Source organism: Anolis carolinensis, unplaced genomic scaffold, assembly GCF_035594765.1.
Source record: "Anolis carolinensis isolate JA03-04 unplaced genomic scaffold, rAnoCar3.1.pri scaffold_7, whole genome shotgun sequence".
Lineage (NCBI taxonomy): Eukaryota > Metazoa > Chordata > Lepidosauria > Squamata > Dactyloidae > Anolis > Anolis carolinensis.
Genome location: NW_026943818.1, coordinates 26,783,679 through 26,800,704, shown reverse-complemented (window position 1 = coordinate 26,800,704; position 17,026 = coordinate 26,783,679). Strand labels below are relative to the sequence as shown.

Below are 17,026 nucleotides of genomic sequence, written 5' to 3'. Positions count from 1 at the left end.
TGAGTACATGGATACAGCTTACCCACTTCTTAAGACGGGCCTCTCGGAACAGTTTGTAGTTTACTCAGTAATACCATGTGGATTTGTGTGGATTTTCCAAGTAAATGCATTATGTATACGGCTTACACGTTGCTTAGACTGTCTGCATCAATAATTAAAGCGGTATTATGAGGGATGATGGGAAGGAACACCACTGGGTTTTCTGCCCATGCTCGCGGGATTACAAACACACGCTTTCTCATTTATGTGTATGGTTGCATGTGTACGTTCCTTTCTTTTAGTTTTCTGTTTCTCTCCTAGAGTAAGAAAGTCCTAAGATAACCCTGTGAAATTCATGGGGTCACCTGAAATCAACACTAGGCACATAGGAAAGGAACGGCACATGGGGGAAAGGAGTAGCCATGGGAGTCATGTGGCATTTGTGCAACAATTATACTGTGTTGGGGTGCAAGGAGCATTTATAATGGACATCTGAAGCAGATAGAAAATGTAATATTAAATTCAATAAATAAAAATTCCATCTAAAAACTGATTCAGGGCAGCTAATCTGAGTCTGGCTTGAATGGAGAGACTCATGAAATTATCCTAAAAAGGAGTGACTTCGTGACGTCTTGCGTGCCTCACGGGTTGCATCCTATTCCCGTTCTGAGTGACGTCTTGCGTGTCTCAAGGGTTGCGTCCTGTTCCCATTACATATCTTACATAAATGATGTGGATGATGGAAGAGAAGACATGCCTATCAAATCTGCCATGGCTCAATGTCATGGAATCATGGAAACTGTAGTCTGAACTGGTTTTTGTTTTGTTTTTTTAGTTTTGTGGGGCTTTTGCACCCCTAAGCCCAACTAACGTGGAAGGCTGCCTAGACACTGTGTTGTAGTACAGCCTGAGGATGATGAGTTCACTGATGGTTTAGAGAGAATTGTGGGATTTCCTGTGAGACTTCAAAGATTCAAGTCAGAGAAATGATGGTTCTCTCTGGGAAGAACCTGACTCAGAAAGTGCAGGACTTCAAGAGAAGCCAGAAACTGCACCATTAGATAAGGAGTCGGTGTAGAGCCAAGTGATACGGAAAACTCCCACGGAAAAACACCTATGGAGGTCAACAAAAGTCTTCGATTATAGATTAGAGCAGAAAATAGGGAGTGAAAAATGCTCTTAGGAGGGGTCGTTTATGTGCCTAGCCACCTCTATTCTCCATTTAGTTTCCAAACAAGGCGCATAAGAAGCGAAGTAACACATGGTTCATATTGAAAAAAAGCAGAGAAGTACGAGGTGTAAGAGAGGGACCTCAACCGACATCTGGAACATAACGTTGGGAAAGAGAGGGTTGCTTTCTGCTTAAGAAGCTTTATAGTTTCTCTGCTATATTTAGGGCAGTAATCTTTCTTCCAAGCGGAGGAGGTTTGATGTCAGTCCTTTCCTCTGTTTGTCATTGTTTTTGAGTATGGTCGGGTGTCGTGTGCGCCCGTGTGCTTCAGTCCGCCAACGCAGGCTCTCCGAGTGGGTCAGGGAAAATCCACTCTGCTGTAGGTTGTCAGAATAATGTTTAGCCAGGTGTTAATCTGTGTCTGGAGGGGGAAGCAGTGGAATTCATTATTCATTCCGCCAGGGGAGGTCACGGTCCTGGAAGGCTGCCCGGTCTGAAGCCAGCCTCTTGGATTTACTGACATGTGCCACTTGTGATGAGCACAGCTGAAGTCTCTTTGTGGAAGTTGCCTGTCAGGCAGCCAAAGCCGATACAGAAACGTAGGCGGAGGAGGAGGCTTGGGAGGAGTGAAATCAAGCTCGCCATCGAAGAGGGTGCCGAGTGATCTGGCTGAAAGGGAGACCGTCTTCCCGTTCCTTTTCTTTCTGCCTGGATGTAATTGTATTATTTTGGAAAGCCTTCCAAGCAAACAAAGGAACTTGGCTTACGAGATCCTGTTCGAAAGCTGGCAGCCATGATCAAGTCGAGCTGGTTCTACGTCAAGTTCAAATATGCCGAAAAGGTATGTCAATAGATTTCCGTTGTGGTGAGAGAGGAACTCTTGGACATGTTTTCAACACTGGTCCAAGTTTTGCAGGACCTTGGATGCTGCTGTGGTGTGTTAGCATGATGTGTCTTGGATGAAATCTGGAGACGGGTTTGACAACCTGGCCATCTTAAAGGAAATTTCAAGTCTCATTTGTCTGCCTTTTTCTTTGGAATAGCTCCAGGATAGAAATGTTGTTTGTCCATGTGTTTTCTTCCTCTTCTCATAACAACAACAAGGATTTTTTTGGTCCCACTCTATGCTTCTGTTGGAGAGGTGGAGCTGACTGTTTTTGGGGTTTTCTTTTACCTTTCTCAGGTGCGTCAGGTTTGTGAGAGTTGGCTTGAAACACTCGTCAGGTCAAATGCTATGTTGTGTCCAAATTTCATAGCTGTCGGTGGAATATGTGTTGTCGAAGACTTTCATGGCCGGGATCACAGGGTTGTTATGTGTTTTTCGGGCTGTGTGGCCATGTTCCCAAAATATTCTCTCCTGACATTTCGCCCACATCTATGGTAGGCATCCTCAGAGGTTGTAAGGTATACTTTGTTGTGTAGTCAAGAAAAGACCACATTTATTGATCCCCAATTTCTCTGGGGAAAGATCATTCCTCTATGGAGGAATCCCGACGGAGCTTTTTCAGTGTGATGTTTTGCAACTGATCATGTCTGATACATGGCTAGGGTGTCCTCTTCCTTTTCTTGTCATCTACCTTATTTTAGAATCATAGAATTATAGAATTGTAGAGTTGGAAGAGACCTCACGGGCCATCCAGTCCAACCTCCTGTGAGAAGCAGGAAAATCTCATTTTGTTGTGACCTGTTTTGTGCATGTACGCATAACAGAGGCATGTTTCTCTCTCCATTCTTAGCTGGACCATGAGACATCGGCATGGTTTGAGACAGAGCAGTAAATTGAGTGGTCTGACAGAATGTATTAATCAGCGATTGGCCTGTATAACCTGCCAGAGTATTTACTGACACTCTTCCCCAGGTTGTCCTCTCCCATGAAATTACCATACAGCGATCCCTCACTTATAGTAGTGGTTACGTTCCAGGACCACCTGTGAAAAGTGAAAATCTGTGAAGTAGGGACGCTATATTTGTGTTGTTTACAAGCACGCGCGAGCTCGCTCCTACTGGTGCCGCTGCCTTGTGAGGCAAAAATGAAGCTGCCTCAGCCTCTCTTTTTCTCTCCCTTCGGCTTCTCCTTCCGTCCTTCCTTTGACTTCTCTTTAGGAAGGAAGGAGAAAGAGTAAGGAAGAAAGAAAAAAATCATAATTTTTAAATGGTTTATTATATTCTTTTAGTGTTTATTGAAAAAACGCGAAACAGCGAATCTGCGAAGTAGTGAGGGAACACTGTATATACTCATGTATACGTCCTGAAGTTATAGTCCCGAAAGAGTACTTTAACTCTTATCAAAAAAGGTACCATTCCCTTCTTTGAGCTCCCATCAACACTGCCATATAATCCAGTTTCTGAATCCAGATTGCGTTGAACTGGATTAAATGACAGTGTAGACCAGGGGACCTCAAACCACAGCCTGTGGGCCAGATTCAGTCCTCCAAGATCAATTACTTCCACATATGTTTCTTCTTTTACACCAAGAAGTTAAATCTGTGTTCGTTCTTCTCCTATCCAAACAGCTTTTTCTCTAACCGCCTATTCATCTTGCATTTAATTTTCTTTTCTACATTTGGTAATCTGCCATTTATCATCTCCCTCTCTCCTCTCGCTCAGCCTCTGGCCACGGGCATGTAGTGAAAGTTGTGTCTATTTCATTTAACAAGATTGACCTCCTTGATCCCGCCTCTCTCAGCTACGAGCCATGCGTTTAAATAAAGCACGGATTTAACTATTTAAGCCCCCTTCCTTAATTTAGGACCTAAATACCCTGAAGGCAGCAGATCCTGTCTGATCTTGGAAACTAAGCAAGGCCAGCTCTAGTTAGTACTTGGAGGTGAGACCACCAGTTGAGAACTCCGGGATCTGTAGGCTATACAGTGTTTCCTCACTTATTTATTTATTTATTAAACTTATTTTTATTTGTTTATTAAACTTATATACCGCTACTCCCAGTTTGGCTCGGAGCGGTTTACAAAAATAGATTAAAACAATACACTTGGCTTTAAAATAACAATAAAAACAATAAAAACAACAATAAAAGCAACAATAAAAAACAGACATAGCCCCGAGTTTTGCGGGGGTTACGCTCCTGGACCACCCGCAATAGGTGAAAATCTGCAGAGTAGGGATGCTAGGTTTCTCCTTAGGAAGGAAGTAGAAAGAGGGAGGAAAGGAGGGAAGATGGGAAGAAAGAGGCAGGGGAACATGGCACCGCCTTTTTCTCCTCCCACTGCCATTTGGGCTCCGCCCCACTGCCCACACCTGACTGAGACCACCGCCACTGTAAATAGATTTATAATATTATTTTAGTAGGGATGCTAGGCTTATCAGGAAGGAAGTAGAAAGAGGGAGGAAAGGAGGAAGGGAAGACGGGAAGAAAGAAGCAGGGGAACATGGCGCCGCCTCCTTCTCCCACTGCCATTTGGACTCCTTCTCCGCCCTGCCGCCCGCACCCGACTGTGACCAGCTTTTATGATTTACAAGAGTTTACAGAACAGATAATCTGTATTTCATAGGCAGTGTGGAAGAGGCCTAACTGCACCCTGGCTGTCCCCCGGTGCCTTTGTGGATGAGGAGGTTGCTAGGACACGAAGGGGACGGGGCCTAAAGGTGGTGGGGCCTACCCTTCAAACTGTCAGCCGGGGGAAAATGGCTCTTCCTCGTCCTCTAATTTGGACTTTATTTTTCTAGGTTTTTTTTTTGCTTGAAAGACATAGATTGGATGACTGTGTCTTTTGTGGCCAAATTTGGTGAGATTTGGTTCAGTGGTTTTGTTGTTTACTCCATGGGAAAAACACACACATTACATTCTTATATATATAGATAATATTATTTTAGTGTAAATCATAAGTTTTTATGATTTATAATATTATTTTAGTGTTTATTAAAAAACCGCAAAACAGCAAGGGTGCAAAAAGCAAACCGCAAAGTAGCGAGGGAGCACTGTATTTCAAAGGAAGGTGTTAGAGTTCAACCCCACACTGCCCAAGTCTGCAGGCCTCAATGAGGAGTATTAATGTCAGAGGAGCTTCAGGCCCCCCGTGCTACAAATCCAGGATTTCATTGCTTTTAAATGCTTTAATTGTGCACCCTCAAATTCAAACAATTCCCAATGGAAAAGTAGAACTGCCCAGTTCTTTTTGCTTCCTTCTCCCCACCCCCTAAAGGAAAGGAAAGTGTGCGCTTCTGTGTATCAGAGAGTCAGAAATACTGGGATGCCTGTGGTGGAGGAAACACATAAAATCTAGTATGAGATCTCGGAATGTTGATGAAATTTCACAGGGTTAACCTGACATGATGTCAGTCCAATCCCTTACGGATCTATCTGATGATGTATCCATCTAGTCCGCAGTTTGTTGTTGTTGTTGTTGTTGTTATTATTATTATTATTATTATTATTATTATTATTATTATTATTATTATTATTTACATCATTTCTATCCCGCATTTCTCACCCGAGGGGACTCAAGGCGGCTTACAAATCTGGCAAAATTCAATGCCAATCATTTTACCAATCAAAATATTATAGAGAATCATACCAAATGCTTTGCTGAAATCCAGATAATGACATAAATCCATATAAACCATGATACCCTTACCATTTACTAAACTAGTGATCCAATCCAACGAAGATGTCAGGATTTATTCTTGTTAAATCCATGCCAGCTCTTTGCAATCTCTGCATTGTCATCAAGACACTTGCAAGCAGCCTCTTGTATAATCTGCTCTTGTATTTATTTTTCCTGGTATTGAGGTCAATCTGACTGGAATGCAGTTCCCTGGACCTTCTTTTGTTGTTCTCTTTGCAGAGAGAGACAATGTTTGCTTGTCTCCAGTCATCTGGTCCCTCACCCGTTTGCCAAGGTTTTTCAAAGACGATGGCAAGTGGGTCAACAAGTCCTTCAATATTCCGGGAAGCGGTTCATTTGATTCCTAAGTCTTTAGCAATCTTGATTTGCACTTTGGATCCCTTGTAGGAAAGGGTTATGGGAGAGGCAGCTCATGCAAATTCCACATCAATGATGAGAGTAAGATACACTGGGATGTCTGTGGTGGAGGAAATACATGAAATCTAGGATGAAATGGTCCTCGTATGAAAGCCTTGCGTTGGGTGGTGGGCATGGTGGTGTTTGTGGAGGACACTGGCAGGGCTCTTGGACATGTTCATGGCACTCTTTATAACTTGGGTGTCTGTGGTGGAAGAAATACATGAAATCTAGGATGAAATGGTCCTCGTATGAAAGCCTTCCGTTGGGTGGTGGGCATGGTGGTGTTTGTGGAGGACACTGGGAGGGCTCTTGGACATGTTCATGGCACTCTTTATAATTTGGGTGTCTGTGGTGGAGGAAGTACATGAAATATAGGATGAAATGGTCCTCGTATGAAAGCCTTCCCTTGGGTGGTGGGTATGGTGGTGTTTGTGGAGGACACTGGTAGGGCTCTTGGACATGTTCATGGCACTCTTTATAACTTGGGTGTCAGTGGTGGAGGAAATACATGAAATCTAGGATGAAATGGTCCTCGTATGAAAGCCTTGCGTTGGGTGGTGGGCATGGTGGTGTTTGTGGAGGACACTGGGAGGGCTCTTGGACATGTTCATGGCACTCTTTATAACTTGGGTGTCTATGGTGGAGGAAATACATGAAATCTAGGATGAAATGGTCCTCGTATGAAAGCCTTCCCTTGGGTGGTGGGTATGGTGGTGTTTGTGGAGGACACTGGTAGGGCTCTTGGACATGTTCATGGCACTCTTTATAACTTGGGTGTCTGTGGTGGAGGAAATACATGAAATCCAGGATGAAATGGTCCTCGTATGAAAGCCTTGCGTTGGGTGGTGGGCATGGTGGTGTTTGTGGAGGACACTGGCAGGGCTCTTGGACATGTTCATGGCACTCTTTATAACTTGGGTGTCTGTGGTGGAGAAAATACATGAAATCTAGGATGAAATGTTCCTCGTATGAAAGCCTTCCCTTGGGTGGTGGGTATGGTGGTGTTTGTGGAGGACACTGGTAGGGCTCTTGGACATGTTCATGGCACTCTTTATAACTTGGGTGTCTGTGATGGAGGAAATACATGAAATCTAGGATGAAATGGTCCTCGTATGAAAGCCGTCCGTTGGGTGTTGGGTATGGTGGTGTTTGTAGAGGACACTGGTAGGGCTCTTGGACATGTTCATGGCACCCTTTATAAATTGGGTGTCTGTGGTGGAGGAAATACATGAAATCTAGGATGAAATGGTCCTCGTATGAAAGCCTTGCGTTGGGTGGTGGGCATGGTGGTGTTTGTGGAGGACACTGGCAGGGCTCTTGGACATGTTCATGGCACTCTTTATTACTTGGGTGTCAGTGGTGGAGGAAATACATGTAATCTAGGATGAAATGGTCCTCGTATGAAAGCCTTCCGTTGGGTGGTGGGCATGGTGGTGTTTGTGGAGGACACTGGGAGGGCTCTTGGACATGTTCATGGCACTCTTTATAACTTGGGTGTCTGTGGTGGAGGAAATACATGAAATCTAGGGTGAAATGGTCCTCGTATGAAAGCCTTCCCTTGGGTGGTGGGTATGATGGTGTTTGTGGAGGACACTGGTAGGGTTCTTGGACATGTTCATGGCACTCTTTATAACTTGGGTGTCTGTGGTGGAGAAAATACATGAAATCTAGGATGAAATGTTCCTCGTATGAAAGCCTTCCCTTGGGTGGTGGGTATGGTGGTGTTTGTGGAGGACACTGGCAGGGCTCTTGGACATGTTCATGGCACTCTCTATAACTGAGGTGTCTGTGGTGTAGGAAATACATGAAATCTAGGATGAAATGGTCCTTGTATGAAAGCCTTGGGTGGTGGGCATGGTGGTGTTTGTGGAGGACACTGGCAGGGCTCTTGGACATGTTCACAATGCTCGCTATAACTAGCAATGTCATTGGAGGGAGGGCCATTGGTGTCTCCTGAGTAGTGGGAACTATAGCTGTTTGTGGAAATGAGAGCTTGTCTGTGTAAGTGGACACCCCAGCCACACACACACATACAGATTTCCACTTTTATTATGTGTATATTATTCGGTGACATGACCTAACGTTTGCTAACATTGCATTGTCAAATGCAATGAGAATTAATATTCTCATTTTCTGGATAGGATTATATTGAATCTGGATTTGCCTCCTTGCCGTCTATGAAAATTGGGTCTCTGTGAATGTGGGCTGATTTGCACAGTGCAAAAGGAGGTATGCTGTGGCTCCGAAGCCTTGAACTAAGATGAGAGGATTTTTTTTCCTGCCTGGAAGGGAACTAGGTTGTGGCTAAGAAAGGAAACAAGAGCACTACACAGAGAAAGACACATAGGGATTCTGTCAAATGTGTTGTGCTTGGCTGCTTTTGACTTGTAACCCCTCGGTACATTTTAAGAGTACAACCCGTAACAAGCAGATGGTTGAATATTCAGGATGCATCCGATGTCAGAAGGTGGGCTCAGGGGACGCGGGATGTCACAGGCAAAGCCATGCCGACGTAAACGGTTCCTTTTTCAAGAGGTTGAGATGCTGATGAATCATGGGCTCGGAATATGAATTCCCCCGGCTTGCTGTGCTCAGCCTGAAGACACAATTGGAAATAACACTAGCTGTGCCTGGCCACGCGTTGCTGTGGTGTATGGGAATCCTTTGTTGGCCAGGTGGAATAGCAGTGAATTGCCTTGCAGCCTCAAAGCCTGGCTGTCTTCTTCTTATGGGAATCCTTTGTTGGCCAGGTGGAATAGCAGTGGATAGGCTTACTGCTTGGAAGGCTAGGTACTTGCGTTCTAGGGGAATGGTTTTTTGGGCTGCTAGAATTGCAATGAATAGCCTCACTGCTTCAAAGCCTGGCTGCTTGCTACCTAGAGGAATCCTTGATTGGTCAGCTTCAATGGTACAAAGTGGTATTGCTGCTTCAAAGCCTGGCCGCCTTCTGCCAAGGTTAATCCTTTGTTGGTCTGGTTGAATCGCACTGAATAGCCTTGCAGCTTCAATGTCTGGCTGTGTCATACCTAGGGGAATCCTTGTTTGGCGAGCTGGAGTAGCACTGAATAGTTGTGCGGCTTAAAAGCCTGGCCGCTTCTTACTAAGTCACATTGGTTGGATAAAATCATGGAAATAAAAGAAATGGACAAATTGACTTATTTGATGAAGCAGAGTAATGGAAAAGGAATTAAAAAGACGGATTGGACAATGATTGATAATTATGTTTTAAAAAAGGATAGAAACTAAGTTAAGAAATAATAAGACGGACTGGTTACATTTAGACAGATAGAGGAAAATGTAATTGATTTGCAGAAAGGTATGATATATGAAGATCAGAAAGGTATGGAGAAAAGAAAGAAGAACGGAAGTCAACAAACATTTTTTATTGTTATTTGTCTTTTTTTTCTCTTGTGCTCTCCCTTCTTATTTTTTTCCCTTTTTTCTTGACTTTCCTGTAAAACTTGTTCTCACACTTTTGCTGTAAAGTTTTGAAAATCACAATTAAATTAAAATAAAATAAAAAGCCTGGCCGCTTTCTACATACGGGCATGGTGTTTTCCTTCCTTCTTTCTTTCTTTCTTTCTTTTTGATGGTCACTCCTTGGAAAGTGATTAGTTTTGTGGCCAAATTTGGTGTGATTTGGCCCAGTGGTTTTGTTGTTAACTCGGTCCTAATTATGCACATTACATTTTTTTATATATAGATGGGCAGGAATTAGCTCAGCACTAAAGCAAGTTCAAAGGTCTGCATGTATATCCATTTAACAGGCTGGGGATATAGTATATCAGGCTGTATCAAAAGCCCAGATCCAATAACCTGCTTCTTCTTGTATTACTCATTCAAAATATACGGACGGTAAAATGAACCTAAGGAAGGACCTCAGTAGAAAGAGGCGTAGCATCACTTGTGGTAAAACATTCCTGTTTTGTCCACACATTAGGAAGAACTTCCTGACTGTAAGAGCTGTTCAACAGTGGAACTCACTGCCCCGGAGTGTGATAGAAGCTCCTTCTTTAGAAGCTTGTAAATCGAGGCTGGATGGCTATCTTTTGCGAGTGCTTTGATTGTGTTTTTCTTGCATGGTGGCAGGTTGGATACAATCTGCTGCAACTCTAAACCCATCTGTTCTTATCCTCCTTCCTCCTGAAACCCTTTTCCTCCGGTCCATCCACAACACATCGGCTGCCATCTTGTGTGGTCCACTGCTTTTATGAAAATAAACCAGGGTGGTTTCTGCCAGGTTTTGATCTTCCCTGTATTGCTGTAATTAAATGTCATTCATTCAAGGAGTTTAGGAAGAAGGGGGGAATCGCTCCTTCCAAAAGTATCGGTTCAGGATGCTTTTTGATTAGCTGCAATGGTTTGTTTACAACACTTGTTGGAAAATTAAAGTGTTTTAATTTGAACAAGAGCAGGTATGACTGCCTTTTTTCCTTGGGGATCAGACCAAAACTTAATGTGAAACAGATGGCAAACTTTTTGCTTTCTCCATCTTCCTCCCTCATTGCTTTGTTTTGCTATGCACCTCAGAGCACAAGCTGGCTTTTCTGGTGGTTTATGGAGAGTGGAAAATGCTCTTAGGAGTAGTCTTGCCACATCTATCCTCACTTTAGTTTCAAAACAAGGCATATAGAAGCAGAATAGGACATGGTTCATCTGTTGAAATGGCATCTAAGTCCACTAGAATATTACAAGTGGTGCAAAAAATGAGAAGAAAGGTCTTGGCAACGCGAAAGGTTTAGTTTAGGTGGAGCTTTCGTGGAATACAAAACACCTTTTTCTCCATAGGATTGAATGGAATATAATGTCCAACCATTTGGTGCGCACACCCTCAATATTTGCTGAGTTGGATTCTAGGACTCCCATAGATCCCAAAATACATGGCTGTGTTGCACTCCAGACCTGGAAACACCTATGATCCCTGCACCACACAAAAGTCCAGGAAAATAAACAAATTGTTTTTTTATTAAAAAAACAGATAAAAAGCATATAAAATCAGGAATAAGAAAGGAAGATAAACGAGGGCTATCCACAAAGTAGGTTAAGTTTTGGAATTAAAAATGAACAAAGTATAGGAGAAAACATTTTACCATATGCAGTTGAAAGCCACACCCAAATACCACATCTCACGTAGTCGCCATTCAAATCTAGACACTTACCATAGAGATGGAGCTTTGGAAATCCTTCCCCACTAAATTCTGCTGCTTGCGCCCTCAACCACTTGTTTCCTACAATGTGGGCATGGCTGGCAACACAGCGTTTTCGCGATGCTGCGCAACTGCGAGAAGGGCTGACCGGCTGGTTGAGAGCGCAAGCAGCAGAGTTTTGTGGGGAAGGAGTTGCAAAGCTCATTCATCACTATGGTAAGTGCTTAGATTTGAATGGCGACTACGTGAGATGTGGTATTTGGGTGTGGTTTTCAACTGCATATGGTAAATGTTTTCTCCTATACTTTGTTCATTTTTAATTCCAAAACGTAACCTACTTTGTGGATAACCCTCGTATAATCCAAAAAGGTTTAGCAAAGGGTGAGAACCAAGCAATAATCCAAATGTCTCATAAAATTTCAAAGGAACAGCCAGGAATCACAGATAAGGCATAAGTCCACAGCCGGGAAGATATAACTAGTAAAACTTGGACAGCAGTACATGAACAGGGACATAGAAAACTTCCGGAATATATTAAATCCCAAAATCAAAGCTTGACTTGAACCAGGAAGAAGAGATCTCAGGCTTAGCTTCTCACTCTAATGCAGCGTTGCCTGAACTGACCCTAAAGTAAGCAACGTATTACTTAATAGACACTCATGAAAGCATTCTGTTTCCCGTGAATTTCTTTCACAACTTTCCCACGTAATCTCTCTGACCAGCTCTGATTTCTAAACAAAGACTTTTCTTGATCTCCGTAGCTTCAGGTGGATTCTCAATGAGAACCCTCCATATTACTCAGCTCTTCCCTTGATTCCTTATCTGCTTTTGCTACTTCTGACTCCCCTGAATGTCCTTGAGCCGGTTTTCTCACTGAGAGAACCATCCTTTCCCAGATGTGCCCATCACTTTGTGCCACAGGAAAGCTTACAGTCCTCTCTAAATCATCGGTTAAACTATCAGTCTCTGGTGACTAATCTGTTTATTTATTTATCCTATTTATACCCTGCCCTTCTCAACCCCGAAGGAGACTCAAGGCGGCTTACATATGGCAACTATTTGATGCCGTAAAACAATGTACAGTTAAAATAAACATTTTAAAATAGAATATAAAACACATAGAATATGTCAATTTTTATATGATCCATGGATTTGTCACTCTAGTCAGAGAAGAGGATGTGATATTTAAGTACATGGATAAGTTCACACACAAAATATTGCACCCATGCTTCCTAATCATGCTTTGCATTGATTGAAAATATTAACATGTTTGTGTCCAGTTTCCTGGCTTTGTATAATTTGACCCAGTCTTAGCTTTCATCTTAAACCAATAGACATTTTCTTCCTTTTCCACATCCTACTTTACCAGCCCCGTGTTTCACAGCTGTTGTCTATTTTCATTAAGCTGTTATGGTTTGCCATTTGAAACAATGTCATATGTAATTAAAATCTGTGGATGTCTCTCCCCTCCAGGCGCTCTGCATCTGCAGTAGAGTTTAGTCCAGTTGCGGGGAGTTCGGCGATGTGGTTCCATGGGTCTTGTCCGTCTCCAACAGCATTGCTTCAGCTGAAAGTACAGGACTCAGTACTTCTCTACTTTCTTGGGGATTTCCCATATATTCTGTAGAAAAACATGCAGTTTTAGGCCAGATTGGTTATTTGGGTTGCTGATTCAAAAAATTGCATCGCTCTAGTTTCGGATACAGAACATGTCAAAAGTCAGACGCCAATTAGAGAGCAAAATAGAGTTTATTAAAGCAACAGTCCAAAAAATAGCTCAACAAACTAAAAAGACTTAAAACACTTAACTTTCAGTGTTATTAAGTAGAACAAGCGGGAAAACCCCGAAAAACAAGAACTGGCAAATAATCCGGATTAGCCAGAGATATAATCCAGGTTAAACTTAAGCCAGAGATATAATCCAGGTTAAAGTTCTAGAATTTGACCCAAAAGTTCACAATGGGCTGAAAAACGGAGGCATGAACTAAAAGCAAGCAGTATTGAAGCCCACAAACCTTTCCCAAAACTCAAAAGTACAAAAAGGAGTTCAAAACAAACAAACGCCCAAACTGAGCTAGGGAACTCCCAGTTGAGAGCAGCAAAGCCAGCGAAACAGCGAGACGCTGGCGAGCTCGCAGCAACCGCTGCTGGAACATACACCAAACCAAGAGTTAAAGGATCAGAGCGGGAAAGCGTCGTCAAGCCGGTCCAAAGTCGGGATAAACCAGCAGCGCCAAGCTGCTGCAGAAGCAAATGCCAAGCCAGGAGTTAAAGGAGCAGAGTGGGAGAACGTCGTCAACCGGTCCGAAGTCGGGATAAACAGACAGCATCGGTCTCAGGAGTGAAGGTAGTAGTCAGCAACAGCAACCAGCCATGGAATAGAGAACGACGCCAAGCCACAGATTGAGAGTGAAGAGCAAAGCCGAGTCAAGTTCCAGTCCAAGGTCCAAGGTCCAAGAGGTTGAAGTCATCCAAGAAGGTCACAACATGAAATGGCACAGAGAGCCAAAGTCACAGTCCAGTCTTCAGTAACACACACAGGAAACCCAATGGCGCCCAGCAACACCTTGCCACACGCAAGGTATAATGGCCAAACAACCCCAATATATCCAGGTCTCCCTGGGCTTCCAAACTATCCACGCCCAAAGAGCAGGTGTCTCAGCTTCTTAATCTGAATCAGAACTCCACACAGCCAATGCCCTTGGGTCAGGCGTTCCTAATTCCTCATCAGAGTCCCAATCATCCTGCCCATGCCCTATCCGCATCTGTGGACCCCCTCTCACTCCTCCAAGCAGACCAAGTGGGATCTGCTTCTGAAGACACCCAAGCTTCCCCAGCATCAGCAGTATCCATGGGCCCCGATTCATCCCCAAGCATCTCCGGTGCCTGTGCCCAGTCCGTGCCCAATTCATCCGTTAACACCTGTTCCCCAGCATCCATTTCCACCTCAGGATCCCCACATGAATCCTCCTCAGAAGACTCCCCATCAGTCTCCCTGACTCTTTTCCTAAACAAATCCTCCAATGAGCCCTCCTCGCAAGGGTTTTTCCTTCCTCTCCTGATCCCACCACTATCATTCACAGTCTCCGAAGGCGCATTTGCAACAGAACATATACCACCCAGTAGTCGCCATCTTCTCACCCACAGAAAACCATATGGTCTAGATGTGGTCTATCCAATACAATTTTCTGAATCAGCACCCCAAGTAACCCCAGGATCGGGCCTAAAAACGAAGACACCAAAGTGCCACATGGAACGACTCTGCTCAGAGGGAGGGAGAGGAGAAGCAGCAGTCAGGAGGCTTGTTGTTGCATCTTTTGTGGATAGTCAGTCTCTCTTCTCCCGACATCCCCGTTGCCTCAGTATTATAAGATAATTTTGCGAGACTAGTCGCTCTCGTTGCAACGGTATAGTAATGGTGAGGTCGCGGACCATATTTTAGTTCTTGGGGATCACTGGTGGTCCACAGACCACAGGTTGGGAACCACTGCTAGATAAACATCTCTAAAAACTGAGTGTGTCTTCCATCTTCTTTTCATGGGCGTACCAGAGGAGGAGATAAAGGAGGGACCACACAAATCTGGGGATCATACATCCAGTGTAAACCCACTGCACCACATCTCACAAGGAGGAACACTCCCACAACACCTACAGCTTTATGTAAAAGTGCTTGCCTGTTCAAAGAAAGCACGTGTACCTTGCATTTCCTAGTCTTTGCTGTACATTCATGTACGCTGAATCCAGTCTTTTCTTTTGAACGATAACATAGAAGCACTCACTTTCTTTTAAAGAGTATCCCTCCCCTCTTTGGAAAGAGAGAGAGAGAAAGGAGAACATATCAGATGTTGTATGAACAAAGATATGGAAATGTGAGAAGAGGGCAGCATCTGGAGGTTTTCAAATTCGAGACTGCAGCTTGTGTGTTTCCTTTTGCTGTTAGAAGTGTGGAAATCTGTTTGCTGTCATTTCCCATCTTGTCACTTTGTGGGGTTGGCATCTTGCAGAATCTTCCACTCGCTGTTTCTGTCTTTGGAGACAGATGGCAGGCGCTCTTTGATATTTCCCCCATGTTCTAAATAACTCGCATGTGTTCTACCTTTGTGCCATGATCACATAATGATTGTACCTCGGATACTGTTAGTTGAGCAGTCTGCAGTCGAGAGAGGGAGTGAAGGACATTCCTAAAACACTTGGGTGGGAGAGCCATTTGCTTCTTATTTCCAACCCAAAATGCAGGTAAAATCCCTTGGATTGCGTTGACTTGGATACTTTAATTGATATGGATCCAAATAGATGAACCTTTGGCCTCTGCTTGTTTGGTGACAATGAAGTTTGTACAACTCACAAAGTTTGTGGGTGTGGACAGGATTCTTGGAGAGATCAGAGTTGTATGTGGCCCTCATCATTCTCCTGGGAATGTTAGATCCTTGCCCTTTCTGGAGTTGGCTGGAGGGGTAAACGGTTCGCTAAAACATGGCGGAGTTCCAGCTTGGCGGAAGGAGTATGTTTTGGGATTCCATGACGATAGAAAGCCCTCCCTGGATCTTGTCATTCTGGATACTTACTGACCAGTCTCAAACACTGTTTTGAAGTAAGCTTCTAGAGCAGTGGTTCCCAACGTTTTTTTTGACCAGGGACCACTTTGACCAGGCTCCACTTTGACCAGGGACCACTTTGACCAGGAACCACTTGGCCAGGGACCATTTTGACCAGGGACCATTTTGACCAGGGACCATTTTGACCAGGGACCACTTTGACCAGGGACCACTTTGACCAGGGATCACTTTGACCAAGGACCACTTTGACCAGGGACCACTTTGACCAAGGACCACTTTGACCAGTGATCACTTTGACCAGGGACCACTTTGACCAGGGACCACTTAGTCCAGGGGCCACTCTCCAACATTAGTACCAAAGTGGGTTACAAACCCGTTTTTGGTTAACTTTAAATTTGGTTAGGTTATTTGGGGTGGATTCAGAAAATTGCATTGGATAGACCACATCAGCTCTAGTTTCTGATACAGAACATATGCTATAGAATCATAGAATCATGGAGTTGGAAGAGACCTCATGGGCCATCTAGTCCAACCCCCTGCCAAGAAAGCTATCCAGTAGTTGCCACCTGCTCTCCCGCAGAAGACCATATTTAATAATCTAGAGCTGATGTAGTCTATCCAATCCAATTTTTTGAATTAGGACCCCAAATAACCCCAGGAACAGGCCTAAAAATGAAGAAACCAAGAAAAAAAATGTTTGGGGTGTGTTATTATCCATACCCTGTTTCCCCGAAAATAAGACAGTCTTATATTAATTTTTGCTCCCAAAGACATGCTAGGTCTTATTTTCAGAGGATGTCTTATTTTTCCATGAAGAAGAATTCACATTTATTGTTGAACAAAAAAAAGAACATTTATTATATACTGTACAGTAGTTATCATCACAAACCAGCATAACCAGACAAACTGAAATCCTATCAAGAATTTGTTGTTACTACCATTATTTCCATGTACACTAATGGTACAATGGTACATACATTTACCGATCCTGCATGTTCTGGTGTTCTGTTCGGCAGGCATGCTTCCAAACAAAAACTTTGCTAGGTCTTACTTTTGGGGGAGGCCTTATATTTAGCAATCCAGCAAAACCTCTACTAGGTCTTATTTTCATGGGAAGTCTTATTTTCGGGGAAACAGGGTAGTAGTAACTGTGAGGCTGCGAACCATATTTTCGTTCTTGTGGACCACTGG

The 17,026-nt window shown here is 43.6% G+C and overlaps 1 protein-coding gene across 7 annotated transcripts in view; it reads left to right on the top strand.

Moving 5' to 3' along the window:
* auts2 (activator of transcription and developmental regulator AUTS2) overlaps positions 1-17,026 on the top strand; it is a 481,369-nt gene that overhangs the window by 71,988 nt on the left and 392,355 nt on the right. The window contains exon 1 of one of the 7 annotated variants that reach the window (XM_062960193.1): positions 58-1,991. The exons of the other annotated variants lie outside the window; for them this stretch is intronic. Within the exon in view, the coding sequence (XP_062816263.1) occupies positions 1,944-1,991 (48 nt within the window). The 5' untranslated portion in view covers positions 58-1,943. Of the gene's footprint in view, positions 1-57; positions 1,992-17,026 lie in introns of those variants that run through there. 7 annotated transcript variants of the gene reach the window in all.